Source organism: Malus domestica, chromosome 15, assembly GCF_042453785.1.
Source record: "Malus domestica chromosome 15, GDT2T_hap1".
Taxonomy (NCBI): Eukaryota; Viridiplantae; Streptophyta; class Magnoliopsida; order Rosales; family Rosaceae; genus Malus; species Malus domestica.
The window spans coordinates 53444407-53472390 of record NC_091675.1 but is presented as its reverse complement, the minus strand read 5'-3'; the positions used below and the strand labels follow the sequence as shown (position 1 = coordinate 53472390).

General features: G+C 38.5%; 3 protein-coding genes across 4 annotated transcripts; 1 reads left to right on the top strand and 2 right to left on the bottom strand.

Moving 5' to 3' along the window:
- Positions 1 to 56: 56 nt before the first annotated feature.
- LOC103402525 (transmembrane 9 superfamily member 1) lies at positions 57 to 6305 on the bottom strand. Its single transcript, XM_008341275.4, has 12 exons — positions 6022 to 6305; positions 4647 to 4839; positions 4454 to 4558; positions 3583 to 3600; positions 3395 to 3492; positions 3160 to 3312; positions 2851 to 2985; positions 2546 to 2712; positions 2125 to 2219; positions 1617 to 1990; positions 959 to 1232; positions 57 to 531 (listed from the first exon to the last, which is right to left on the bottom strand). The coding sequence occupies exons 1-12, from the start codon at positions 6280 to 6282 to the stop codon at positions 464 to 466; spliced, it is 1941 nt and encodes a 646-aa protein (XP_008339497.3). The 5' UTR covers positions 6283 to 6305; the 3' UTR covers positions 57 to 463.
- Positions 6306 to 11803: 5498 nt separating this feature from the next.
- Positions 11804 to 14963, top strand: LOC103425402 (serine/threonine-protein kinase SRK2A). The gene is given in 9 exon segments (NM_001320014.1): positions 11804 to 11923; positions 12201 to 12275; positions 12378 to 12479; positions 12704 to 12757; positions 12850 to 12942; positions 13035 to 13127; positions 13830 to 13934; positions 14025 to 14123; positions 14646 to 14963. Coding segments are annotated over 9 exon segments (1059 nt in total).
- A 1547-nt stretch (positions 14964 to 16510) lies between these two features.
- Positions 16511 to 27899, bottom strand: LOC103425403 (thiamine biosynthetic bifunctional enzyme TH1, chloroplastic). Of its 2 annotated transcripts, XM_029093919.2 has the most exons (10): positions 27755 to 27899; positions 27186 to 27470; positions 26977 to 27051; positions 25759 to 25834; positions 25467 to 25542; positions 20480 to 20614; positions 19219 to 19283; positions 18985 to 19112; positions 18093 to 18340; positions 16511 to 17470 (listed from the first exon to the last, which is right to left on the bottom strand). In XM_029093919.2, exons 1-10 carry the CDS (start codon positions 27809 to 27811, stop codon positions 16927 to 16929), a joined length of 1689 nt encoding a protein of 562 aa, XP_028949752.1. In that variant the 5' UTR covers positions 27812 to 27899; the 3' UTR covers positions 16511 to 16926. The 2 variants fall into 2 exon arrangements, with proteins under 2 accessions (XP_028949752.1, XP_028949751.1); XM_029093918.2 differs by lacking the exon at positions 27755 to 27899 and having other exon boundaries at positions 27186 to 27579.
- Between the last annotated feature and the right edge of the window lie 85 nt (positions 27900 to 27984).

Below are 27984 nucleotides of genomic sequence, written 5' to 3'. Positions count from 1 at the left end.
AAGAAATACTCGAAATAAATCGTGCAAAGATGTAAAGACACAATGTGTGGTTTCACCGTTTCAGACAATGATACTTATATATGCAAGGTACAGATGGAATCAAAATTCACAAGTCGTTACATAACTCAGAATCAAAGGTTCGTTTTCGGAGACGGAGAGTAACGGGGCACCTATTTGTGAAAGGTCGAAAAAAAAGAAAATAATGAAATAACAGGAGTTCGACATCCGCTAACTTAGATTATAAAACAATCTCTGCATCTAAAATTAAGGCTTTCACTTACAGCCGGGGAAAACAAAAAAATCTCAGGGCTTTACCGAGTCCAGAGAAGAATACATCCCTGTCCTCAAACCCTGTGATTTCAGTCTCTAGTGGTTACTGGATCCCCATCCCTGACCACGTACCTCAACAACGGCCAATCTACTCAGAGAATCTCCATCAGGTCCATTTCCTCGCGGAGATGCTCTAGTCGCACTTGATGTTTCTGTAGATCCTCCTTACAAACAAATTAGAACCCAGATATCCAACAGCTCCTGCACATTCAAAAAAGGAAACAAATGAAACACAGATTAAAACATTTTTCTGGCACTTTTTACTTTTCTAGCGTTTATAATCAAGAGGCGTGGGAGAATATGGCACTCAGGAAGAAACATTTCTTCTTAGTAACTAGGCAACTAATGCTCAGGTCAAGCATATGGTTCAACAAAGTAATGACCACTGTAAAAACGCCTTTAAATACATAGGCCAACAACATGATAGCCTACTTTCCAGCTGCCATGCTGGTTGGGTGGGAGCAAGAGTTGAGCAAAAAAAAAAAATTTGACATCTACAAATCCTTGAAGTGGCTACTTTTCAGCTGCCATGCTGGTTGGGTGGGAAGAGTCGAGAACAAAAAAATTGACATCTATAAATCCTTGATGTGGAAATAAAAGTCAAGTTAGTGTATAAGAGAAAACTCACCGCAAAGGATTCCTAAGCCAAGGCAAAACATCAAAGTGTATCCAAAATAGAAGCTGGTCTGGAAGAAACCCGACATCTTGGTCTTTGCATAGTAGTAATATATAGAATACAAGTACACGTAGACAGCTGTTGATGCAGCAGAAAAGAAAGAAGTCCATTGCCAGTGGTAGTTCTCAGCATTAAGCAAGAAGTATGTCCCCACAATTGTCACGCACACAGTAACAATGATGAGAATCAGAAAAACAAGCAGCATAAAGCCATAGACATAATACACCTGTTAAGACACAAAGACGAAGAAATACGTTAGCATTCATGGTAATCACCGTCAACACTCAACGACAATCATGCACTTTTGCCACAATAGACTAACAACTTTCTCAACAATATAGAATCTTCTCATATGTGCTGTAACAGAACTTCACTGAGTCTTTCACGAACAAATGATTCCTATCATTGCTTTCAAGACATAAAATTCAGCTAATGAAATTCGTGACTTCTACAATTTTCACAAGCTTGGTCTCATAATGACCAACTATTGTAAGTGTAACTTTGTCTAAGGAATGGCATGCACTGCCAATGTTTGTAACGTTATTTGGTACTCAGATCTATTAATCAGCAAGTCTATACTATAAAAAGCACATAGTTATCGAAATTTCACCTTGTAATTCCAGAAGGATGTGAAGACAAAATACATTTCGATAAATATGCTTCCAAAGGGCAGAAGTCCTCCCATCAATGAGACTACAGATGGGGTTAAATACCATTTCTTCTCAGGAATAGGACGAGGAATGGTTTTCACACGACAAGGATTGTTAGGAGCACCACTCCAGTTTCTTCCAACAACTGTACCAAGAAGTGCTAGAGGAAAAGAGATGAATGCCCAAATCACAAAAACAACCACCATTGTACCAAAAGGAATAGCAGCCAGTGACCCGTAAAATATAGCAATTGTGTTCAAGATGAACCCAATCCCAAAGCACATAAATGGAAATAGAGATGCTGTGAGTATCATTGACTTTATCCAATTTTTACCTGATAAAACAACGAATAATATTTCAGAAATAACACAAGCTCAGAAATATCCAAACAAAGGTTGTTGTGATTTGTTAGAAGGCTTAAACAGAATGAATACCATATCTATCATATGAATTAAATTAAATACGTACCACCATGTCTTGAATACATCCCACCACTTACATAACCAGAAATGAAAGATGTAAGGGCGTAACACACTATGAAAGTTGTAACAATTGCACCTCTCCTGAGACACCAAATAAAAAATGATGTAAGACATAATACTCTATTAAAGTTCTAGCAATTCTTCCCAGGTACACAAATAGTAATTAACTATTTAGCATGCAAAATCAGATAACAAGCTAAGAGCTAAGACAGGGAAAGATTAATGTGTGGTGTTGCATCGCTGGCCTAATATTAATTACACCAACATATAAGTATGCAAGACTTATATATTTATGATTCAAACATAAACATTTCGAAAATCATAAAAAAATATTTAAATAAAAAAACTAGGAAAGTGGAAAACCCAAAATAGCATCCCAAGTACTTTTGAGCAAGTAGTCAACATACCCAACATACAACATCCCAACAATTGCCAGTAAGATGACGAGAAGAACAAGCAACGCTAGCTGAGCGCCCGTGCCAACAACGGCTGAAAGAATAACCAAATTTCGAGAAGGCCGAAAAACATCCCCATGCACAAGTTTCCACCCAGACTCTTCACTGACATCTCTTTCCTACAATAGGCACATTTTCAAAAGGGTTACCAGTCACCACACAAGGACGGTATCTATTGTATCTCTATCTACGTCACATAAGAAAAATAACAAAACATCTAAAAGAAGGATGATATGATTAAAATCATTAGATCATACCAGAGTCTCCAGATCGTCGTCTTCCCGAGCATACTTTGCATAGTCATTCCTAAGAGTCCGCATCAATATCATTGACACCAAACCAGTAAGGAAAATAACCATCATGAATGAATTGAAAATCGAGAACCAATGTATCTGCAAATTGCAAAATGGTCATACAGCTCATTAAAAAACCAAAAAGAAAAAAGCATTATTAAGCAGCCAATGTTAAAATCCCTTGCAGACTTAATTCTCCTGAATTTAGAATAATATGCTGTCAGCGTCAGAAATAAAAATAAGTTAACATATAAACACATAATCAGTTATTACTTGGTGCTCAAAAAAAGGGTAGTCCAAATAGACATCAAATCGACGTGCAAATGTGATAGTGGTTGCAATCCATTTGACAGAGTAAGTTAGGTCCAATTTCTTCCCTGCTTCCAACGGCTTTGGACTATCTTGAGTGAGATTCACATGAATGATCTACAAAATTATAAACTATAATGAATATCATAGATCCTCAAGCCCACTATTAAAGCCACATCTGATATGGAGAATCACAAACCTGATCTTTATTGTATTTAACAATAATATTTTTATGCGTGTAAAGGACATGCTTGCCATTTTCACTGTTCTTGTCCGGGTGCAACTCACCAACAAAGCCTAGAACGTCATGAGACGATGAAGATCAATTTAATAGGATGATAACATAAACGTGAGCTCAAAATTTGAAGGAATGAGTATGATGCATACCCCATAAAGGCAGATCATCTGAACATGCATCCAGCACAGCAACGTCCAGGGAAGATAATATGTTAAAGATACAAAATATAGGATCAGTGAATGCCCCAAACGAATTGACCACAAAACATAGAGAAAATAAACCCTTGCAATAGATCCCCACAAAGATCTAGATTCCCAAACACATAATAAAGCTACTTTTCAGATAATTGTGAGCATTTCCTACGTGTATAGACTCTATAATACTGTTCATGAAAATGTAATTAACACAAATTTCTTGTAGTTAAGCATCAAGTTTCCTCAAGTTCCGTGTGTTGTAAGGTTATATTGAATTTGGCAACAATTAGACTGTAGGTCATGAGGCATGGACTTGTCAGTCACAACACACGTTTGCTTAACTATCTTATATGACTAAGAAAACATACAAGTACATATTTTTATTGCATCAGCAATATTATTGTCCAAACATAAGCATGAGAAATGTTCTTAATATTGATTTAAAGATAATTCTGCCATACTCTTTTGCTTCCTAAATCACTCTCTCCCATGCACTAGATAAGTATGATTCATCTTTCACACTTGCCATAACATTGTATATCCAGGAATGCAATGATGTCATAACAATGGAACCAACGCACCACCGACTCCCCCAGAAAAAAAAATGCATACTAAATACCAATAAAAGTACCGATTTTGTAAATCAAAAGTCCATAAGTATGTTGGATTTTTTTTTTTTTTTAACAAAAAGTATTTTGGAATGTTAACTCAGGACATCCAACAAAAACTTTTTATGCATCTAGAAACACCATACATCGATTTAATCTAAACAAATATTTCATACTGTCTATATATATTGTATTAAATAATTTTATGTAAAACATACCCATGAAAAATTCAAACCAGTAGTTATTCTCGATTGCATCCTTGAAGTGTTTAACCTTTTGATCGTCAAGTTCAAGTTGGCAAATGGTAGCCCTGTCCACATTTTCTGAACAGAGAAATGAAACAAATCAAGTTGCAATTAAATACCACAATCCATCAACAAAAATTATAGCAGAGCATGGAAGTCCACATACTTTGAAACTTTATCTCAATCTGGCTATCAATCAGCTCATTTCCACCCAGGACTTCACCAAGACCACCCCATTTGTGAGCAGCATTTTCAGATTGATGACAGAAAGGAAGACTGTAGTAATTGTATGTTTCTTGTGGATTATTGTAGGGCCCAACTTTATTCACCCAAAGGGTAACTGATTCTTCTGTTTTATACTGCAAACGAAAGCAAGGGAGCATTAGAACATTTAGACATAATTTATAATTAGATCAAGCATGGATCAATCCAAGATCAATTATCCTAGCAGCACAGGAAAGTGTGAAATTAGAACTAGTCAACAAATGGTTTGAAGTTAGATTAATAATACAGATGACAGAATGACAGTGTATGTGAAAGTCTAGTTAACACGTGATGATTACAGAAAAAGGCTTCATCCTAACGTCTTTTACATCTATAATTCAATGCAATCAGCCATCTGTAAATGCTTCATTAGAGCATCAGGATGCCTCCACCTTAGTGTGTTTTCAAAGCAACCTTTTTTTCTTTTTTGAGAATAAACGGTAACAATTTATTAAAACAATAGCATGAATTACAAAATAGTGGATAAGAAATCCACCAACTAGCAAAACTAGCTAAGACCTCTCAAGTAGATCTATTTACAAGTATCAACCAAAATCATTACAGCTGCTAACATATCCCACACTATATGAGTTCGTTGAATGAATACGGGTACCCGACTTATGGATAGATGTACGGTACATTAGCACTCATAAAGTTTTTTTTTTTTTTTTTTTTTTTTTTGACATGGTAAGGCAAGCTTCTTGTGTTACGATTGCAGATTGACTTGCAACCTGTTTTTGGTGGAGCTGGATCGCATTCATATGTAATTTTCAGTGTTATAGATGCATTGCGATATTAGCTATCTATACAAAGTAGTTTTCAAGTTCCAAGATCTGCACTTTCGAGAAGCTAGTCTTTCTCTATGCTAAAGGCATCCATGCGCAAATCTACTCAAATGCAAGCATAAACCCCAACGTACACAAATTTCGTCATCGATTTCCTTGAGGCCCCTGGAACCCATTATCATAATACCAAAACCCTATATTAAAATCACCATTGCAAGTCCCAATTCGCCAATATAAGCGCTATCGTAGGTACCCATAAGACAAAAACAGCAACAATACGACCAATAAGCAAACCCAGTTAAGATCTCACCCTAACAAACACATACACAAACAAGCCGTACAAATTACAGATCTGAATCCGAATTCAAAGATTAAAAGGACAAACATAGCGATCTACCAGGATTTAGTGAGAGAGCCAATGTTAGGGTTTGAGCAGCACAAAATGGAAGAGAGAGAGAGAGAGAGAGAGAGACAGAGGGTGAAGTAATTTACCTTGTGATCTGACTCGGAGGCGAAGGCGGGAGCGAGGAGGAAGAAGACGAAGAGGAGGAGGGGTGAGAGAGATCGGACGGAGGAGAACATGGCGATCGCCGGCGAGGGTGGGATCTGGACGGTGAGCGTGAGAAGGTGGTGTAATGTTTTGTGTTGTGATCTCTCCCAGAGGCAGAGGAGGCAGAGGCTGAGGCTGATGCCACTCGGACTCGACTCAATTACTCTCCAAAGTCTTCTCAAAAGATAGACTTCGGAACGCATCTTTCTTTCTTTTTCCTTTAATTTAATTTGGGCCTTTTGGGCTTTATGGTTGGGCTTTTTGTTTCTGTCTTTTGTCCTTTGGAGACTGAGTTTATTGGGCTGTTATGGATCATTGTTGTTTCACAACAACCAAATATCACATCGGCATCCTTGTAATGTGTATCCTTTCACAAAAACCCCAATACCTACCATACAAAGCTCTACCTTGGAAGTATCTTACTGGTGGTCAAAGGGAGACTAAAATGGTTTTGTGAGTTTTCTCGGCTTTCAAAAAGGTGGACTGTCGAGATGAAGCCAAAAGATGGTCCTTTTTTTATGAAGAAAAAAAAATCATAGAGGCCTCTACCTTGAAACCTGGGACTAGCACTGTTGCCAAATTGAGAGCATGTACCTCATTTGGAAGTCTCATCTTATTCCAATGGAGAGCTTGGAAGTCTTCTTACACCATGCGACGGGGTTTGCACCGTGCAAGCCATTTTGAATTGGGAATCGGCAAAATTAAGGCTCATGATTATACAACACCATATTTTTGTTCGCATTAAGGATTTGACTGACAATCTCAACAGAGTTTGAACTTTCGTATCATCTGTTAACTTATTTATCGACATTGGCATTATTTTCTTAAATTTTTTTGGTATGAACCATACTAGTCTTGAAGAGTCGTACTATATGTTGAGAGAATCTAGGGTTTCACATGGAGTCATTTCAAAGGTGAACCTATAGATTCACACAAATTGTCAATCACTCTTGCTCTCGTGAGAAAATCTATGGGCAAATTTTTTTTGTTTTTATAATTACTTACTTTCAGGATGAAATTTGAATCATAGAAGCTTTAGGCAAAGGACTGTGATGCTTGAGGTTTGGGAATGTGAGAAAACAAGCACATGAACAAAACAAAAGTGCCCGACAAGAGGCTATCTTCATATCCTTGATCTTGTTTTTCTTCGTGTCTGTGTTTCTTTCTATTGGAGAGATCTTTTCAAATCATTACGGTCCTTGTTTTTATCTTCAAGTTGTAACATGACATTAGAAGATGACAATATTAGTGGGACAAGGATTGCATGTCCTTCCTTTTTCTATGTCCTTCTATGCCCTCTTATTTGTGTGATCACGGTTAAACCACATCAACATTTTATATTACTATTCATTTTTGTCTTATTATCTTTATAAAAAAATAATATAAAATGTTGACATGGCTTAACCGTGACCACACAAAACAGGAGGGCATGGAAAGGCATGAAAAAAAGAAGGGCAGACAATCCTTTTCCATATTAGTGGACATCCATGGAGAGTGATTGAGCTACCACTAGTTAACCATGGAGAGGTCGATGATGACACCATGCCTTTCAACTCGACACCACATACTCCAGTTGGTGCTATCTACATGGCGGAGGCATCCCGTGTGAGATCCGTGAGAGCAAGTCCATTCATTTTAGAAGTGCAACGGCAAGGGCAAGGGAAATGAAATTGTATTTACAATTAACTCTGAAGAGCAATTACCTTTGTGCAAGTTCCAAGGACAAGGTTAGAGATCTGCATGGACAAAAGCACCCTCAAATAACAAAGTCACAAATTAAAAAGTTCAAAAATGTACTCAACAAAACACTTGTATATTAATCCATAAGTTTTTTTTATACAACTTATTACAATATCCCTCAACGCATTTCATGTTTTGAAACGTTGCATGACAACTTCATTACTAATACAATAAAATCTCTCTATAAAAAAATAATATGTTATCATTCATCCATTGATCTCTCATCCAATTACTCAATCATCTTTAGAATTTTTATGGTTGATTATGCTCTTTCAACGATGACAATTGTGCATAAAATAGTTAATACTAATGTCACAAGCAACTAAAAGAGTATATTTTTTCAACAAAAGATAATTGAGGGGGGGCATCCGCCCCTGCTGGGCCTAAGCCAGCTCCATCCATGGCAAGTTCACCTGTTTGTGAAGGGTAAGGGTACTATTGATAAATATGTATATTATTATTTTTTTATACTTTGTAAGTATGTTCTATGAAAATAAAATGATTGTATAATTTCAATAATATATTTCAAATACAAGGAATGAAGAAGATGGTTGGGTATTTAGAGAAAAAAAAAGGATTTTTTTTGGTAATTTTTTTATTTCTTAAATAATTTGGATATATTTTTGGTATTTTTTTTATTTCTTACTCTTACAATAATCCTTGCCATTAAATTTCAAAATTATTTATGTTGGATGCCTCAAATTGCGCCACGTGGCAGCTGCAAAAAAAAATTACAATTTTTTTTACTGTGGGTAATCTAACGGTCCAGTCGATTGACCATTGAAAATTCAACTACTCAACTTGGAGGCAAAATGAGCAATTTGGCTATGGGTTGTGCACGTGGGTGCACACCACTCTATCAACTCATGTAGCCGGCAGGTGCAAGCCCAGGCAGAAGTTGGAAGGGCCGCTGAAAGGGCACAAGCTCTTGATCTAATTGTTATCTATTTTTTGCACCGATGGACCAGCTTTTTTTTATTTAACCCAATTACCCTATCAATTAGACTATACTAATCATACATATAGCAGATTAGTTTAGTTTAGCCTTGAAAAGAGACGAGTATGTATAGAAGAAGATAATGAATATATTTTATTACAAAACAACAAACCCTAAACCTAACCTCAAGATCTTATACCAAACCAAAATAAATGTTAGATTCTCTTCAACAATTTAATAAACGATTTTCACCATATTTCGTGATAACAACCTTTTCTTTTTGTCAAAGTAATAACAACCTCTTTTGATGTAATGCCTTGAAAAGCAATCATATTATGATTAGGGGCAAAGACCACTAAGCCTGCAAATTTTGAATTTAAAATTTAAATTTGACAGCTTATGTGACATTTTGACATATTTTTATATTTTGCTCTTTCTAATATGTCAAATTAAACTATTATTTTATTACATTATTTTTTTTCTTAATTTCTTTCTTATACTTTAAATTTTACATATAAATAATTCATAATAAAAATCATTTTAATCTCTTGTCGTCCAACGGCGGCCGGAGTCTGAACCGTTTCGGCGGCACCTTCTTCTTCGGAGAAATCGCCCTTTTGCGCTCCGAGAGCTCTTTGAGGAGCCGCTGGGGGCTGTTTTGGGGGAGTTCCTGTTGTGGGTCGACGGCGACGGCGAGGACGTGGAGATTTTGCGATCTGCGGTTTGGGAATTTGGGGGTTTTGAGGCGGATTTGGGTTGTGAACTGCGAGAAGGAGGAGGAAGTCTGAACAAAGGAAAAGTAAGAAAGTTCAAATCTCCAGCACATATCTAGATTTTAGCTGCAAAATCCAGACCTCCGTATAGAAAAAAACTTTAGTACAAAATCCCATTACCAGTACCAAGTTGAGAGAAAGATGAGAGAGGAGAGAGAGATAGTCATAGATCTGATGATTCAGAAGAAAAAGTTCGAAAAGGTTAGAATTTTTTTACTGTTTTTTCACAGACTTTCAGAGAGAGTGGACATCAAAATATTTAGCAAATTTTTTTTTGAAGCTGCTATCAAATTTAACAGCAAGCTCATTTGCTGTTATTTCTTGTCATGATACATAGAATTTGGTATTTCGATTGGAAATAATTAATGACTGTCTTTTTTCACTGTTATAGCTTATGCGGATAATTTAACATCTTTTTTGAAGATGCTCAATGGGAGATTAAGAATTTAACATGAAGTAGTGGGGCCATTGATAACAACACACATAGATGGAGGTAGTACAGAAGAGTTGGAGGAAAAGTCATAGGAATTCCTGTGATAAAGACCCTCTTTACCGTATGTTAATCTACACAGTTTTTTTTTAACAAACGTTATTATCTATATTAAGAGAGGAGGTGGGTTCAACCTCACAAATGGACTAGCATTAATATGGTTCAAATTCGTTTTTGGCGATCATCAAACTTAAGACATTTTACTTATAAGTAAAGAGGAATATCACTAGACCGTAATATTAAGCGGTAACATACCCAAGTTAATTACATATATTTATTTTATACCAATAGTTCTTCTTTTTAAATATTAATAATTGCTGGTACATTAAACTTAGGGAAGAGTATTACCCTAGTGTTGATTTTTAAAGTGATTATTATATTTTTAATAATATTATTTACTCTCATTTGAATTTATTTAGAAGCCATATTTTGTGAAAATATTAAATTCATAAATGAAATAGTTACAATAATGCTAAGGAATTCGATCAAAATATTTAATTAAAAATGGTTGCAGTGTAATCATTTGGTTGATCGAGGACTAAAGGCGGATCCACTCATGGACTTGGGTGTCCCGGGACCACCCAACAGTCTGGGCATATGGTAGAAGGGAGAAGACCATCCAACGGTTTAGGCAAGTGTTGTGCACCAGAAGCTAAGAACAAAGAAGAAAGATCTAATTTACGACGAAGAGGAACATATAAGCTTAGATCTTATTCATGTGATATATAATAAATTTACTTATATCAACCTAATCTACATAGACTCCTACTTAGGCCCCATCTAGGGGCCTAGACGCTAGAACCCAGTTCGCCACCTCACTAGCATCTAGTGTACCTTGATTAGGACCACCCAACGTTAAAATTCTAGATCCGTCACTGCCAAGAGCCGAAACCAAAATAATAACAATAAAAATGGGAGTTTTAACGAAACACTCCCGCTACTGTTCACTTTAATGAAAAATCACATTTTTACTTTAAAAAGTCACTCCTTATACTATTCACTTACAACAACTTTTTGTCATTTTAATTAAAACTCAAAGTTTTCAAGTCATTTTTGTTAGTTTTCCTTAAAAAAAAAACATTTTTATACTAACATCTACAATTACAAAGGGAGGTTCGATGATAATTGATCCCAAATTTGTGGTCCCAACCGCCTTTTTGGAGCGAAGAAATGTCTCTCTCAATCTATATCCTTTGATCTCATGTACATGCATTTATAGTCAAAGTCATGCATAGTACGTCAAAATGGGAAAAAAAATAACATAGAGAAATTAAAAAAAAATTGAAAATAAATAAATAAAAAAGCTCAGAACCAGTGTTTGGAATTTTTAAAAAGCGTTTTGATTCCTTGCTTACTACCCTTCAAAGAAATTTCTCGCATCTTGGATCCCTCACTCAGCTCATCAACCCTCAAATCTCTCTCTCTCTCTCTCTCTCTCTCTCTCTCTCCACTAATAGAATAATCTTTCTTTCAATCTTCACCACATGCATCCCCAATCCTAATTAATTCCCCAAATCAAATCCAGCAAGTGATCCAATTCAATAACCCTCTTCCTTCCCAATCCCCCCACCCTCTCCATCTCTCTAGAACGCTGATCTCGGTTCCAGGATTTGGGTTTTTTTCCAATTCGATCCAATTGCTCCGTTTGGGTGTTGTGTGAGCTTGGAGATCATCCATGAATTGAAAGCTCAATCGATCCTTTCAAGCTTCCGAGGTGTGTATCTCAATTGGAGTTTCTATACGGAGCCTCAAACAGCAAAATTTGAATAAATAAAGCGTAGAAAATGGAAAAGTACGAGCTTGTTAAGGATATTGGATCTGGGAATTTTGGGGTGGCCAGGCTTATGAGGAACAAAGAGACCAAAGAGCTCGTTGCCATGAAATACATCGAACGCGGCCAAAAGGTCCTTACTTCCCCCCCCCCCCTTTTTAATTTCACTGTAATTTCGTATCACCTTTTACGTATTTGTTTTTGCATTGAAGTTTAATTCTTTTAGGATTACAAACCTCATATAGGAAAACCCACTCGTTTGATTTCGTAGTTGGTACTCGAAAAAGTTAGAATCTTTCCATTTCGTTCAATGCATCCATAAGAAACAGATTATTTTGTTATTTTCGTATGATTATGTGTATATGTATACGTGTATGGGATTAACTGTACGTTCCCTTGTTTGGTTGCAGATTGATGAGAATGTGGCAAGGGAAATCATAAACCATCGATCGCTTCGCCACCCAAACATCATTCGGTTCAAGGAGGTGTGTGTTTATTGATATGGCCTCCTGCATTCTGAAACTCTGAAGGATCCAAATCAAATCTTATCAGTTTCAGCGTGCTAATATGAGGTTCTGTAATTTCAGGTAGTTTTGACTCCTACACATCTTGCTATTGTTATGGAGTATGCGGCTGGTGGAGAGCTCTTTGAGAGGATTTGCAATGCAGGAAGGTTCAGTGAAGATGAGGTTTGATCACTGATCTTGATTAATGAGAAGCTCCAATTTTTTAAAACTTTTGTACTTGTGTCCTAATAAAATCCCGGACATGATGAAGAAATTGATAGCTATACTTATAGCATGCCAATACTTATGATTGGATAACCTCCAATGTGTTTTGTCCAATGTGGCTAATTTGTTAAGTTTCTAAGAGACAACATCATCTTAAATAGTTAAATTTGTTGGTTTTGCAGGCTAGATATTTTTTTCAGCAGCTTATCTCGGGAGTTAGCTACTGTCATTCTCTGGTGAAGATAATATGAGTTGTTAGAGTTCCTGATCTCCAATGGATTTTTCCCTTAACCCATGATTCTCATTTTTCTCTTGTCTTTCTGTGCAGCAAATATGCCACCGAGATTTGAAGCTGGAAAATACCTTGCTGGATGGCAGCCCAGCTCCACGCCTGAAAATTTGCGATTTTGGTTATTCTAAGGTTTAATTCTACAATGAACATATTGTCAGAGGCTTTTGTTATTTCAAGGTAAATGTAAAAGTTCTATATTCTGATGAACTTTATTTGTGTAGTCATCCTTGCTGCATTCAAGGCCTAAATCAACTGTGGGAACTCCTGCATATATTGCACCTGAAGTTCTTTCTCGAAGAGAGTATGATGGCAAGGTAGCCTTCAATTTTTTCATTGCTGTCATTTTCATTCTTCTCTGATAATTGATGCACTACAATTTTAAAGATACTTGTATATTGTTCTAAGGATTAGTTGATAGCCAGTCATTACAATGAATGGTATTTCCAGATTTCGTCATAAGATGTGATTTCTTGTTGTGCTAAGTAGGTGGTTGAAGGTGCAGGTATATCATTTAATGACGACGAAAATGAGTTGAAACTTGGAGTGGTAGATTAGATGTCATGATGTATTTGACTTTATAATTTATAGAGCACAGATCATTTTTTCTTTTGCTCAATTATTTGCTTCTGTAATAGCAATGTTTGTTTACATGACAACTAGGAATTAGGGAGTTCAACCGTTCTCCTACCTGGGGAGAGCAGGAAGTTAAATGATGTTATACACGTGTTCATTGAATCTTTTGTGCTTAGAATTTAAATAGAAATTTTCAACAAAAAAATATATATTATACAGCTTTTACTTCAATCATCTGATTTTCGTTTCTAAGAGGTCGCACTTGGTGCGATGGCAAGTGCCTTCGCCCATGAGCGGTAGGTCTCGGGTTCGAGACTTGGGAGCAGCCTCTCCATAAATGGGGGTAAGGCTAGCCGACATTCACCTCTCCCAGACCCTGCGTAAAGCGGGAGCCTTGTGCACTGGGTACGACCTTTATCTGATTTTCGTTTCTGTTCATCCAGTTGGCAGATGTGTGGTCATGTGGAGTAACCCTGTATGTTATGCTGGTGGGAGCTTATCCATTTGAAGACCAAGAAGATCCAAAGAATTTCAGGAAAACCATTAATGTAATTTTACTATTTATTCAGCCCTGAAAGTTAATCATTAACCTTTTTCTGTTTTAACTGTGTAGTTTCCTTTTCATTCTTTTGATGCAGAAAATAATGTCTGTTCAGTACAAGATCCCAGACTATGTTCACATATCTCAAGATTGTAGGCATCTCCTCTCTCGCATCTTTGTTGCAAATTCAGGAAGGGTATGTATTATACTATGTTGCCTGGCAAGTTTCAATAATATTTACTTAAAAAAGAAAGCTTTAGGTTTCTGAACTTTGTAGGTTAATGGCAATTGGCTCATTGTCTTGTTATGACAACATCAAATTAATTTGTGTATATAGGCTGATGACACAGAATAGGCTACTAGACTAGGCGTATAATAAAGTGTCCCTTGCAATCTTTACCATGATAGTCTTTGGAAGAATAAAAAATCCATGATGGTACCTCAAACGTAATTGTTGTCTTAACAACCAACTAATGTTTTAACCTTCGGAATGAGAAGATGGAGGTATGCATCTCAGTCCTCGTATATTTTGTTTACAATCAGTCTCATCTGATTTGCTCCTGCCGAGGTTTTAGTGGCCCCTAAAACAAAAAGAAATGAATTATAAAAGTTTGAATCATTGTGCTAGTGTTGAACATTAGATGCATAAGTGAATTTGATATTGGTTCTTATCATACTCTTCCATGATGTGCTCAACTGGCTTCAATTCTTGTTTCAGAGGATCACCATTAAAGAAATCAAGAACCACCCGTGGTTTTTAAAGAACTTGCCTAGAGAGCTTACAGAAGCAGCTCAAACCGTTTACTACAGAAAAGAAAACCCAACCTTTTCTCTCCAAAGTATTGAAGCCATCATGAAGATAGTGGAGGAAGCCAAAAATCCTCCTCCAGTTTCCCGATCAATTGGAGGCTTTGGCTGGGGAGAAGAAGATGGTGATACAAAGGAAGATGTCGAAGGCGAGGAGGAAGAAGAAGAAGACGAGTATGACAAGACAGTCAAAGAAGTACATGCAAGTGGAGAAGTGCGCTTCAGCTGAGAACCAGTTTCTTCCTCAATATCAAAAATCTCATTATCTCCGTGGTCAAGAACGTTATGCTTGTATAAACAGTCAGTTTTTTTGTTTTGCGTAGGCGATGGTGTTTCAATAAACAAAGTTCTGTAAATTATAGTGTGGTGCTGAGACTGACTGTGGATGTATCACTAGTAGAATTTGTAGTCAAAGGTTGGGGGTATGAGATGTTTTGTCGTTGTTTTCGAATTTAAGGGAGGTGGGAGGCTCGGAGGGGGGAAGTGTTAAAGCCTAAACGGGTTGTGTTGTATCGTTTTATTTTAGAACAAGAGATTGTCAAAAAGGAAACTTAGCCCCCCAATGGGGTATATGGTATGTAAGGAGGTTTATTCAGTTATAACATATTACTTTTGTTATATATTTCGGTATCACCCTGACTTGTGATTGCTTGTCCAGTTGTCTGTTAGGTAGTACCCTCAAAAGTGGGACTTGCTATGGACTCTTTGATACCTCATGTTTTTTGTACAATGTTAGCACGAGAATTGACGTTAAACCATGAGGTGGTAAAGTTCATGGAAAGTTCCACTTTGAAAGTCTCCATAGCATTTCTTGGTGGTAAAATGCTTTTTTGCTTGCTTTCATAATTTTTTCACTTACCATGTTTTGATAACAATCAACACAAACTTTATCTTTGGACATCCCCATTTTAACCTCAAGAATCAACCAATCTCACATTCCGGGTTTCCAAACTTCCAAGTTAACGTTCTTGGCTGAACTTGTTTTGAAGATAGGGGATGGGTAGGATTAGGCTATAGATAGGAATGCAACTCGAGCGGGTTGGGTGGGTTGACCCCAACCTTCACAAGGCAATGGGTTGGGTTTGGGTTCATGCGAGCTCATTCGAGCTCGGGTTTCAAGTGTGTAGGTTTATTCGGGTAGGGTTCTAGTTTGACAAATTTATCGAGTTCAATCTTGTAACACCTTGTTTTGCAGGATTTTTTTTTTAAATTTTTAACTAAACAACGTCAATACTAGTTAAATCCAATTTTTACACATCATCCACACAAACGATAAACCAAATAGCTTGAAGAGCACTTCTAATGTTTTAAAATTGAAATTAAATTACAAACAACATCAAGGCTTCAATTAAAAGAAAGACGTAAAAGAAACTATTTGTTTATCCAAATTAAAACGAAAACAAATTTCAAGTACAATAATCCAAAAACATATTTCTAGCTTATAATAATATGAACTGGGATGACTAAAATGCGCATGAGGTGAATTCGAGCTAGATATCAGTTCAGGTTAGGGTTCAAATGGGCAAGAAAAGCAGAACCCACCCCATCCCAATAAATAATCGGATTGAGACCGGATTGAATTTGGGTGAGTTTTTCCTTCATTCTAACCCGCCCAATCAAATTTAAAATTAAGTTGAAATGAACGAACTCGAGTTGACCCAACCTAAGTTGCACTCGCACCCCCCCCTAGCAATAGATCCAGGGTCCAAAGCCCATCAGTGAGGATAGAGTTGACTTCTGGGGAACAAACAAACATCAAATTGTGGGAGACAGATATTGAGTTCGAATACAGCAAAGGGGATTTTTATATTCTTCACATCTACTCAAGAAGAAGATAAATACACAATAAAGTCTTCAATAATTCAAGTTTTCGATCGATCGATCAACTCAAGTCAGCAGCCAAGCACATGGAAACATATCATGAATTAATTTACAGCAGTACATCGCACTTCTGCTGCATTACGTTATACAGAACCCGAATCCCCTTTACGCAAAATATTAGAAAAAACAAACGTCCATACCGAGCAACAAAACGTCCCACGCTAAGCAAACAACCGTCCATACTCCGCCGCTGAGCAAGATCAACTTTTTCCGGTGCGTTGAACCCAAGAGAACCGAGTACACTTGACTTCTCTAGCCACTCACAAGAAAAATGAAAATTTGCATTGAGGCCGGCCTTATCCCCGTATGTTTCACTTTGCTGCTGCTGCTGCTGCTGCTGTTGCCTCCGTTAGCACTGCATGCAACTTCCTAGTCTCTGTCAAAACACATTCCCTATCAAATAGAGCAGACACAACTGCAACGCCTTTCAGGTTCGGTACACCAATTTCCATCACCTCACGTGCATTTGAAATATTGATCCCACCAATCGCAACCACGGGTAATTTAGACGCCAAACAAACAGTTTTCAGCCCGTCCAAGCCTATAGTGCGATTGTTTTCCTTTGTATTAGTTGGATATACACCACCACTACCAATGTAATCAGCACCACCAAGCCATGCTTTCTCCGCCTGCTCTGGTGTCTTGCATGACACGCCAATTATCTTTTCAGGACCAAGGAGAGAACGTGCAACATGGGCAGGCATGTCAGACTGGCCAATATGCACCCCATCAGCATCAGAAGCAAGCGCAACATCTATACGATCATTTATTAGTAATGGAATTCCATGGGCACGGCAAATTTGGAGACATGACTTAGCTGCTTCCAGAAAATCCCCTGTTTCAATATCCTTTTCCCTGCAAAGCAAAGTTAAATTATTGTCAAGAACAAATGGAAAACTAAAAGCAGAAATTTATTAGGTCTCATAAGAATAGTTATGGGAACGAATCCAAACAAATGCCCATCGAGAAGGCAAATTTCAATTCAGGCCAAGAAACTTATAGAGTGGATGTCTTGATTGATGTGAAAAGAATACATAAAAAAATATACTTGAGAAGAGTTGGTGACAGTTGATCGCAGCTCCAAGTAGGCAATCTCAAAGTGAAACTAAAAGCAAATGCAAACTCCTTAAGTTGTTAGTTGGAGCGCAATTTTTTTATTTTATTAAACATTACTTCATAAAGTTTGGCATGTTTGCAAACTGAACTCAGAAATATAGGAGGCCCTGGGGATTGAACTCGTTTTCGTCAATCCTGGAGAAAACTGAAGTAAAAAGCACAAATAGCACTCCACAAGAGAAAAGAAATGATCATCTAAAATACATGAAGAATGAACATCAACCTTAAAGGCATCTCTAGGATTAGTTATGGATGCCCTAATACATACAAATGAAAGAACCGAATTACTAGTACGTGGTTATCAGAGACATAAAGCCTAAGGTTTATAAGAATTATGACGAGCATTAAATGAGTAACAAACCTCAATTGGACAATTGTAGCACCTCCTTGTACGGCATCTTTAACAGCATCTGAGATAGAATGGCCCCACTTTCGGTTCATACGCGAATCTGTAACAGCATACAAGAATAGATCGCTTGGATTGAATCTGACTTGTCGACCAGAGTTGTGCTTGAGGTTCATTAGATGATCAAAAGGGCCTTGGGGACCTTTTCCAATGGAAATATCTTTGCTATAATCCAAGGCAGTCTCGACAAAGAACTTAGATGCCTACCAAAATTAAGATAAAAAAGATAATAGTTCTGGGTCTTCAATTGCATTTGTGAATGTAAGTGCTTTTCTGTTTGCTTGTTGGTGTAGGTGTGTGTGAGTGAGCAGCAGTAGCAAAAGAACAAGGTATGAGATATAGGAAACATAAAATGTAACTCAACTAGCATCAAAACTCCAAGCAATATCCCAAAAGGCCAAATTGTTGTAAATTAATCAAAAATAGGGGGAGGGGGGGGTGAAGCCTTGTAGAACAAGAGGAGGAAGGTAAGAGAGATGGGACCAACAATTTGTTAGTTGAGTAACTAATTGACTAGCATACAAAAAATTCCTTAACGCTGCAGAATAAAAAGCAAACAGTGACAAGGTTATAAAATTGTCCGGTGAGTTTATGGTATTGGAGTAGACATTATACTATATTAGTTGTTATCCCACTCAGTACAAACTAAACACAGTGAAAGTGGATTTTCACATATGTGACACAAGTTATCCCCGCTATTTGGAATCAAACAAACCATGATTATCTTCTGTTCTTGAATGTGACTACTTCAGAATACGTGCTCAACAAAGAAAGCCAGTTTTTTTTTTTTTTTTTCATCTACTCTCCCTGCAGCATGTGATTTATTAAGAAGCATATATGTTATTACCTTAACAGCCTTGAGCATTGAAGAACCTTTTGCCAGCTCAGCTGCAATACATGATGCCAAAGTGCAACCAGTTCCATGAGTATTACGAGTTTTGATGCGTGACGAACGCAGCTCATATAAGTGCTCGCCTGCAATATCAATTCCAAATATTAAATTTTCCAGAACACTCATGCATTAAGTAGATGAAAGAATAGTATCACCATCGGTGAAGGTTCCACAAGACTTAAGCTTTACCATCGAAGAAGACATCAACAGCGTCCAATGAATCAGGGAGGTCTCCTCCTTTGACAAGAACATTTCTGAAAGCAAAGAGGCACTTTGTTTTAACAAACTACAGTTTCAACACAGAGAAAAAAAAGGTCGTACCCAGTGCACAAGGCTCCCGCTTTACGCAGGGTCTGGGAGAGGTGAATGTCGGCTAGCCTTACCCCCATTTACAGAGAAACTTAGTTTTATTCCAAAATTCTCCAACTACTACACTGCATTAATTCTGTGAAAAATGTTGCCGAATGAAGCCAAACCAAGAGATATTTGCTTGATATAATATGTCAATGTTATCTAACTGCAACTCTTCCTAAACCTAAACGTCAGACCATGAGATATTTGGCTACACACCCCTTGAACACATTGTCTCCTCATTTTTGTTGTACATAGGTGACAACATACTGAGGATGGCACAGAGCCATAGACCTTGCCAAATATGTCAAAGGTCCTTGCTGTCAGAAGTTAAGAGCTTGTGAGACTGTTCTTTAGAAACCAAAGGCTAATTCACCCCACAATATTTACAGATTACTAATACCCATCAAATTAGTCTATCATAGTCCATGATCACGAAATCTTGTTTCCAAGAAACTGGCCAAAAACAAAGCAAGCCATCTACTGAGAAAATAGATGAATTTGTTATTTCCCACAAGTCCAGAAAAGGTTTTCTGTACCCTCATCATATAATATTTGGCGCCCAACTGCCCCATCAATCAGACAAGTTCAAACATGATAACAGTTTTATGCTCATCATATGAACAAAAAGAAATGACCATGACCATTTAGTACAAACGCCTTAATACAATTTCAAGGGCACTCCGTTTTACAAATGTGTGACATACTGGAAGTAGTTAACAACTAAAAACATGAACCTTCGCATTTTAGTTGATTATCCAGGTGAAATGATTAACTATTCCTAGTAAAGTCTTATGTAATGGAAGAATTTTTTCTGTGAGAATAAACAAAAGCTAGTCACATTTGTGAATACATATTATACACCTTAAAAGTTCAACTATGCAACAGTGAGCTAATGGGAAGTGCTTGCCTTCTCTTGTGATTTCAACAGTACTCACAATGCATTCAAATTTAACATTTCTGCTTTATTAAAAACATGTCCAACAGTTGAGTGACATTGGAAGGACTATAATAAACTGCAACAATGCAAAAAACAAGAGTTTTGTAAATCGTCCAATTAAGAGAGAACTGAGAACTCAAGCTTGTTCCAATCACTAACCGTGGACCCATATCATGTAACAATTTTGCAGCAGAAAGCATGTCAGAAACTGTGTTTATTTTCACTCCATCCAGTAAAGCCGATGCCTCTTTCAAATTTGGAGTTACTATGTCAGCCATAGGAAGAAGCTCCTCTCTGCGGGCAAAAACCACAAAAAATTACAATTATTGACAAGTATCACAAAATTACAATTTTTGACAAGTATCTGCTGTTACACAAGGAGACCTTTTCTCTAACTTAAGAAGAAAAATATCCAAGACAGAAAATTGGCCAAGAAATAACCAAGGAAAAACGGCGAGGGAGCAATTCAAGAACATAGCGGTGAATATCCTAATCAATCTACATTTTGCATTCAATAGAATTCTCTGTTTCTGCCAAGCAGATCTGAATGCACATTTTGCATTCAATAGATGGTTTCAACATCCTAATCAATCTACCACATGGCCCACAAGAGATTTTCACAAACAACAACAACAACAACAACAACAACAAAGCCTTTTCCCACTAAGTGGGGTCGGCTATATGAATCCTAGAACGCCATTGCGCTCGGTTTTGTGTCATGTCCTCCGTTAGATCCAAGTACTCTAAATCTTTTCTTAGACTCTCTTCCAAAGTTTTCCTAGGTCTTCCTCTACCCCTTCGGCCCTAAACCTCTGTCCCGTAGTCACATCTTCGAACCGGAGCGTCAGTCGGCCTTCTTTGCACATGTCCAAATCACCGGAGCCGATTTTCTCTCATCTTTCCTACAATTTCGGCTACTCCTACTTTACCTCGGATATCCTCATTCCCAATCTTATCCTTTCTCGTGTGCCCACACATCCCACGAAGCATCCTCATCTCCGCTACACCCATTTTGTGTACGTGTTGATGCTTCACCGCCCAACATTCTGTGCCATAAAACATCGCTGGCCTTATTGCCGTCCTATAAAATTTTCTCTTGAGCTTCAGTGGCCTACGACGGTCACACAACACGCCGGATGCACTCTTACACTTCATCCATCCAGCTCGTATTCTATGGTTGAGATCTCCATCTAATTCTCCGTTCTCTTGCAAGATAGATCCTAGGTAGCGAAAACGGTCGCTTTTTGTGATCTTCGCTAGATTGCTCCGGTCATTAGTGTGGATAAGTATATAAATGGATAGAGATAGGAAAGCAAACACAAGATGTACGTGGTTCACCCAGATTGGCTACGTCCACGGAATAGAAGAGTTCTCATTAATTGTGAAGGGTTTACACAAGTACATAGGTTCAAGCTCTCCTTTAGTGAGTACAAGTGAATGATTTAGTACAAATGACATTAGGAAATATTGTGGGAGAATGATCTCGTAATCACGAAACTTCTAAGTATCGGAGTGTGGTGTCGTCTTGACTTGCCTTACTGTCTCATAGGTAGATGTGGCATCTTCTCTGGAAGTACTCTTCCTCCATCCAGGGGTGGTATCTTTAATTGGTGGAGATGCACAAGGTAATGTATCAATTTCACTTGAAGCTTACTTGTAGTTTCAGGCTTGGTCAAGCGCGATACAAACCATGTAGTAGGAGTCCCCCAAGTCGCCGAGCTAGGGGGTCTGCTGAAAGAGGTGACAGACAAGGTAAGCAATCAGAGCTCCGACTGATTGTTCACCTTCTCCCCATCTTGCAGCAGCATGAAGGATAAAGAGAAGAAAAATGAGAAGAGATGATATGAGATACTTTTGCTTTTGAAGAAGTAACTTTCCACAGGCTTATTCTTGAACTGAGCTGGAGGGTTTTCTGGTTTCCTCCAGAGTATAAGGCCGACTGAAGAATTTGAGGGTCAAAACAAGTCCATCAAATCTAGAGTACGTTCCACCCTGCTGATATGGGATACTTTTGCTTTTGACAGAGTAATGGATGTATCGGCACGTGTGCTGTTACGCTTGTCTCCACATGCTTCCTTGTATCCTTCGCACTTGCCCTATTTGTTCCTCAAGCAGATGCGGAATCTTCCCTGGAAACATAACATGTTGAAGATGAGTACTCGAGAGCAATGCCAGGTAAGTAATCAGGTAAGGGGTTCCAGACAGTCAGTTCCTGGCTGGAAGCTTGATTCCAAGTGCTGACTGATTGCTCTCTTTCTCCTTGTCTTGCAGGTAAAAACAAGGCCAAAGGAAAAGACAGGGAAAAAGCATGATATGGGATACTCTTGCTTTTAACCCTGATGATATGAGATATTCTTGCTCTAGTATAGCTTGTTTGCAGAGGTATTATCGGGGGGAAAGAAAGCTGAATATTTCGAAAGGCTTCGTTGGGAGTGCCCTCTCAGATATGATGAAGGGTTGAGCATTTTTGCAGGTCTGCCTGTCCGTTGGGGATGGAGGTCGACATATATAGGAGTCTCCCTAACAACAAGTAGTAATGCTATTCCTTTACCCTGCTTGGTCATAGCACGGTAGTGGGAGTTGCCAGTTTCACATGTTTTAACTCTGTCAGAGCACTTTGAAAAAGTGGTCTGTGGTATCTGGCTCTCGAGATTCGGAAAACGATGCCTCTTCGATTTTTGAGAAAGCAATCATGCTGGGGGTCTGGCTCTCGAAATTCGGAGAGCAGTGTCTCTTCGATTTTTGAGGAAGTAATCATGTTGGGAGTCTGGCTCTTGAGATTCGGAGGGCGGTGCCTCTTCGATTTTGGAGCAAGCAATCCTGTTGGGAGTGTTGTCTCGAATGTGAGTAAAGGTTGGGCATGTTTGCTAGTCTACCTTGCCACGAAGCACAAAGGTTGACACACAGGGACTTTCCAATTATCCAACAATGGTACTGTTCCTTTACCCTCTCTTCGCTTTTGAGAAAGTAGTCATGTTGGGAGTCTGGCTCTCGAGATTCGGAGGACGGTGCCTCTTCGATTTTGGAGCAAGCAATCTTATTGGGAGTGTTTTCTCGAATGTGAGTAAAGGTTGGGCATGTTTGCTAGTCTACCTTGCCACGAAGCACAGAGGTTGACACACAGGGACTTTCCAATTATCCAGCAGTGGTACTGTTCCTTTACCCTTATGGGTAATAATATGGTAGCTAGACCTTCAAAATTTATGTGTCTAAACTTTGTTAGTGCTGTTTCTTTGCTATTCTTTTACCTTTCTTGGTCAGAGCGATGTAGTGGGAGCTGCAAGCTTCACGTGCTCAACTTTGGCAGAGAACTTTGGCAAAGTTATCTGTGGTACCCATGAGCTATTGTTGCGTGTGACAGGTGCTGACAAGGCTAGAAAAGTAGGTGCCTCTTCGATTTCTGAGATCGGCCCTCGTGGTCTCTGAGCAGCCCAGCTTTTGAGAAAGCGAGCGCCTCTTCGATTGATTCGGAGAACGATGCCTCATCGATTTTTGAGAAAGCAATCATGCTGGGGGTCTGGCTCTCGAAGATTCGGGAAGCAGTGTCTCTTCGATTTTTGAGAAAGTAATCATGTTGGGAGTCTGGCTCTCGAGATTCGGAGGGCGGTGCCTCTTCGATTTTGGAGCAAGCAATCTTGTTGGGAGTGTTTTCTCGAATGTGAGTAAAGGTTGGGCATGTTTGCTAGTCTACCTTGCCACGAAGCACAGAGGTTGACACACAGGGACTTTCCAATTATCCAGCAATGGTACTGTTCCTTTACCCTCTCTTCGATTTTTAAGAAAGTAGTCATGTTGGGAGTCTGGCTCTCGAGATTTGGAGGACGGTGCCTCTTCGATTTTGGAGCAAGCAATCTTATTGGGAGTGTTTTCTCGAATGTGAGTAAAGGTTGGGCATGTTTGCTAGTCTACCTTGCCACGAAGCACAGAGGTTGACACACAGGGACTTTCCAATTATCCAGCAGTGGTACTGTTCCTTTACCCTTGTGGGTAATAATATGGTAGCTAGACCTTCAAAATTTATGGGTCTAAACTTTGTTCGTGTTGTTTCTTTGCTATTCTTTTACCCTTCTTGGTCAGAGCGATGTAGTGGGAGCTGCAAGCTTCACGTGCTCAACTTTGGCAGAGAACTTTGGCAAAGTTATCTGTGGTACCCGTGAGCTATTGTTGCGTGTGGGAAGTGGGTGATTGAACAGTAAGATTCATGTGTTTTCTACTTCCCCAGAAGTCTTCGACAGAATGCCCATAATTTCCGCAAAGCTGAGTGTGCGTGTGACAGGTGCTGACAAGGCTGGAAAAGTAGGTGCCTCTTCGATTTCTGAGATCGGCCCTCGTGGTCTCTGGGGAGCCCAGCTTTTGAGAAAGCGAGCGCCTCTTCGATTTCTGAGATCGGCCTTCGTGGTCTTTGAGCAGCCCAACTTTTGAGAAAGCAAACGCCTCTTCGATTTCTGAGATCAACCCTCGTGATCTCTAAGCAGCCCAACTTTTGAGAAAGCAAACGCCTCTTCGATTTCTGAGCAGGCGCCTCTTCGATTTCTGAAGCTCCGTCGAGTGCAGATTTTTATAGGGGCTGGCATTAAGTTCCAAAGCACACTTGAATCTCCACCAGTAGAAGCTTCATTCTTGCACTTCGAAGATCTTGATTTGTCCGACCTCTTCTCTCTTCAACACCTTTGAAAATGTCTGGCCCCTCCGACCGTCGTTTTGACTTGAACCTTGTTGAAGAGGCAGCCCCGCCTTCTCCAGACAACATATGGCGCCCATCCTTCGTCTCCCTTACTGGTCCTCTTACCGTTGGGGATTCCGTGATGAAGAATGATATGACCGCTGCGGTGGTGGCCAGGAACCTTCTCACTCCCAAAGATAACAGACTACTTTCCAAACGGTCTGATGAGTTAGCTGTTAAGGATTCGCTGGCTCTCAGTGTTCAGTGTGCAGGTTCTGTGTCTAATATGGCCCAAGCCTATTTGCTCGAACCCGCCAAGTTGAGTCATTGGCGGCTGAAGTGATGAGTCTCAAACAGGAGATTAGGGGGCTCAAGCATGAGAATAAACAGTTGCACCGGCTTGCACATGACTATGCTACAAACATGAAGAGGAATAGCATTACTATGAATTTACTCAATTTTATGTACAAAGGATTGGCATACCTAAACACAGCAAGTATTGAAGGATCAGCCAATACATCTCCACTTGTAGACACCATAACAGGGTCAACCACTAAAGCTGCCTTCAATGATATTACCAATTCATTAAAAATGCTAATTTAGTAAAAAAAAAAAAAGGTCGTACCCAGTGCACAAGGCTCCCGCTTTATGCAGGGTCTGGGAGAGGTGAATGTCGGCTAGCCTTACCCCCATTTATGGAGAGGCTGCTCCCAAGTTTTAATAGCATTTAGTAACATTAGAAAATAAATGTTCAATTTTTAATAGGACTGCATACCTCGAACAGGATACACCTGAAGTTGTTGATGAAGAATCTTAACGATGCCAATAGAAGGTAACATCCCAGTTTTCACCTAATAATGACATATCATGAGCAGCTCAAAACCAATTTAGTATCAATACCACTTCTTGATAAAAACAAGTTTGCAAAAGAGGCATGCCTCAAGTACAGAGGAAGTGAAAGCTGACATTTTTATAATAGCATTTTAAATAACATTTATGACACTAAGATTAAACTCTTAGCCAAATACAGACAGAGTGAAGTAGATTACAACTCAATTCATGAAAAGTTCTTGCTCTGAAAATGCTTAAGTTATTAGTTTACAGATTCAACCAGAGAATATAAACACTACGAATATGATCAAAAATTCAAATTTGTGATTCAGCAAAAGAATATTATAATCAACAATTCAACATCCGGTGAAACTCATTGCACTCATTCTGCAGAATCCAGAATTACGCAGAAATCCAAAGATAAAACATATAAGCTTCTCTGCATCAAACATGCACTTATTTGCATCCATTCAAAATAAGTTATGCTTTTCTTCAGTGGAACCAACATGCTTTTTAATGCAATTTCATATTTGTTGATGTCTCGATTTACTACATAGACATGACCAGACACATACACACATGTCAACAAGCCGGCCAGTCATAGAATTGAATGATCATTGGGTCTAATTTCCAGCTCAAGTTTACCATACTATTTGAGACTTGTTTCATTTGCAGTTCTCTGTTATCAGGCCAGTTCTGTTTGATACCAAAATAAGATGAATACAGAAAGATGACATGGAATCTGAAACCCCTATGCTTGAAGTGAATATTTTCTCAAGAACACATGCACTGAGCTGCAAGTAGAAAATGGATATCTAGTCTGCTTTGAAGAACAAAGAAAAATAGGCTCCAGTTACAATAATCCATTAGCTACTTATGACATATAGATTAACTTTTATCTAATATCTATATAACTAATCTAACATCTATACTAATCAATTAATAAAAACTAATCAATTCTATAAGTTCATGATGATGGTCAGTCAAACATATGTCATTGTACCAGAATGGTTGATTTCACAGATGACCTGGTGGACCTGTGACCTAGGTTCTTTACAAGCTACAACGACTCGTGTTTTATTGTTTAAACACCATGTTAAAGGAATACAACACGAGACTTTGACTTATAATGGCTCGTGTTTTTTTACAAACTTTGACTTACCACATCGACATCCATATCAGATAGCACAGACTTCATCTGCTCAGCAACAAAATCCTCAGGCACAATGTTTACACCCTAGCAATCAAATAAAAAGAACGATAACGATTACCACTAGAAACATTTTTCTTTTCCATTTTTTATGTTATGCTTTCTCAGCAACCAAACAGAACACAGCCCATGGAAATTGAAAAACAACATCAAATAACAACCTGAACGCCAACAGTGTTTTGTGCAGTAACAGCGGTTATGACAGTAGAGCAGTACACTCCGCGAGCAGCACAAGCCTTAAGATCAGCTTGGATTCCAGCACCGGCACCGGAATCGGAGCCAGCAACAGTCAGTACAAGTGGAATCTTAACTGCAGAGTGGTCACTTGTCATTGGACCTCCACTTCCCCGCATCTCCATTGAAGCTCTCGATTGCTTGCCTCGGCTGATTCTCGAATTCACCAAAAAGCTCAAACCTTTTGATTGCCTGAACTCTGGGAGCACAGCCTGGTCATGATATAGCGCCAAACAATTGAAATTATGAGTGCAACCCAGAAATGCAACAGCCATGGCAACACAGCAGCAGTGATAGAAAATGCAACAGATATTGAAACCTAATTGGATCAATTATTCGAACAAATAAATAAATTGACAGTAAATTGGAAAAGCAGAAGAGTAAAGAATTTTGACGTTGATTGATTGATATCTTGGTCTTCCGTTTTGATTACCTCTGGTATTTTTCTCGACAACCAAACAGTAAATTGGAAAAGGGGAAAGTGGGAAGAGGTTACCTTGTTGAAGGAGAGGAAGGGGAGAGAGGTGGAGAGAAAGTGAGCCTCGTTTGCCATGAAATTTGGCGATGATGATTCCTTCTTTGACACGGGCTGGGTACAGACTACAGTTGGTAGCCTTAAACCCAGTTTTACCGTACGGTTGTTAATGGTTGCATTATTTTATTTACCATTACCATTAAAAAAATAAGTAGCTTATAACTTAATTAGTTAAAGAAAACTAATGAAAA

Excerpts from the sequence above, each read along its gene's own strand:
- LOC103402525 (XM_008341275.4), bottom strand. The coding sequence starts at position 6,282 with ATGCGTTCCGAAGTCTATCTTTTGAGAAGACTTTGGAGAGTAATTGAG. Across the intron at positions 4,559-4,646 it reads GATTGAGATAAAGTTTCAAA|AAAATGTGGACAGGGCTACC; the intron begins GTATGTGGACTT and ends TTCTCTGTTCAG. Across the intron at positions 1,233-1,616 it reads CATCCTTCTGGAATTACAAG|GTGTATTATGTCTATGGCTT; the intron begins GTGAAATTTCGA and ends GTGTCTTAACAG.
- LOC103425403 (XM_029093918.2), bottom strand. The coding sequence starts at position 27,533 with ATGGCTGTTGCATTTCTGGGTTGCACTCATAATTTCAATTGTTTGGCG. Across the intron at positions 25,835-26,976 it reads CTGATATGGATGTCGATGTG|GTGAAAACTGGGATGTTACC; the intron begins GTAAGTCAAAGT and ends TGTCATTATTAG. Across the intron at positions 25,543-25,758 it reads TCAGGTGTATCCTGTTCGAG|CTTTAGTGGTTGACCCTGTT; the intron begins GTATGCAGTCCT and ends CATTGAAGGCAG.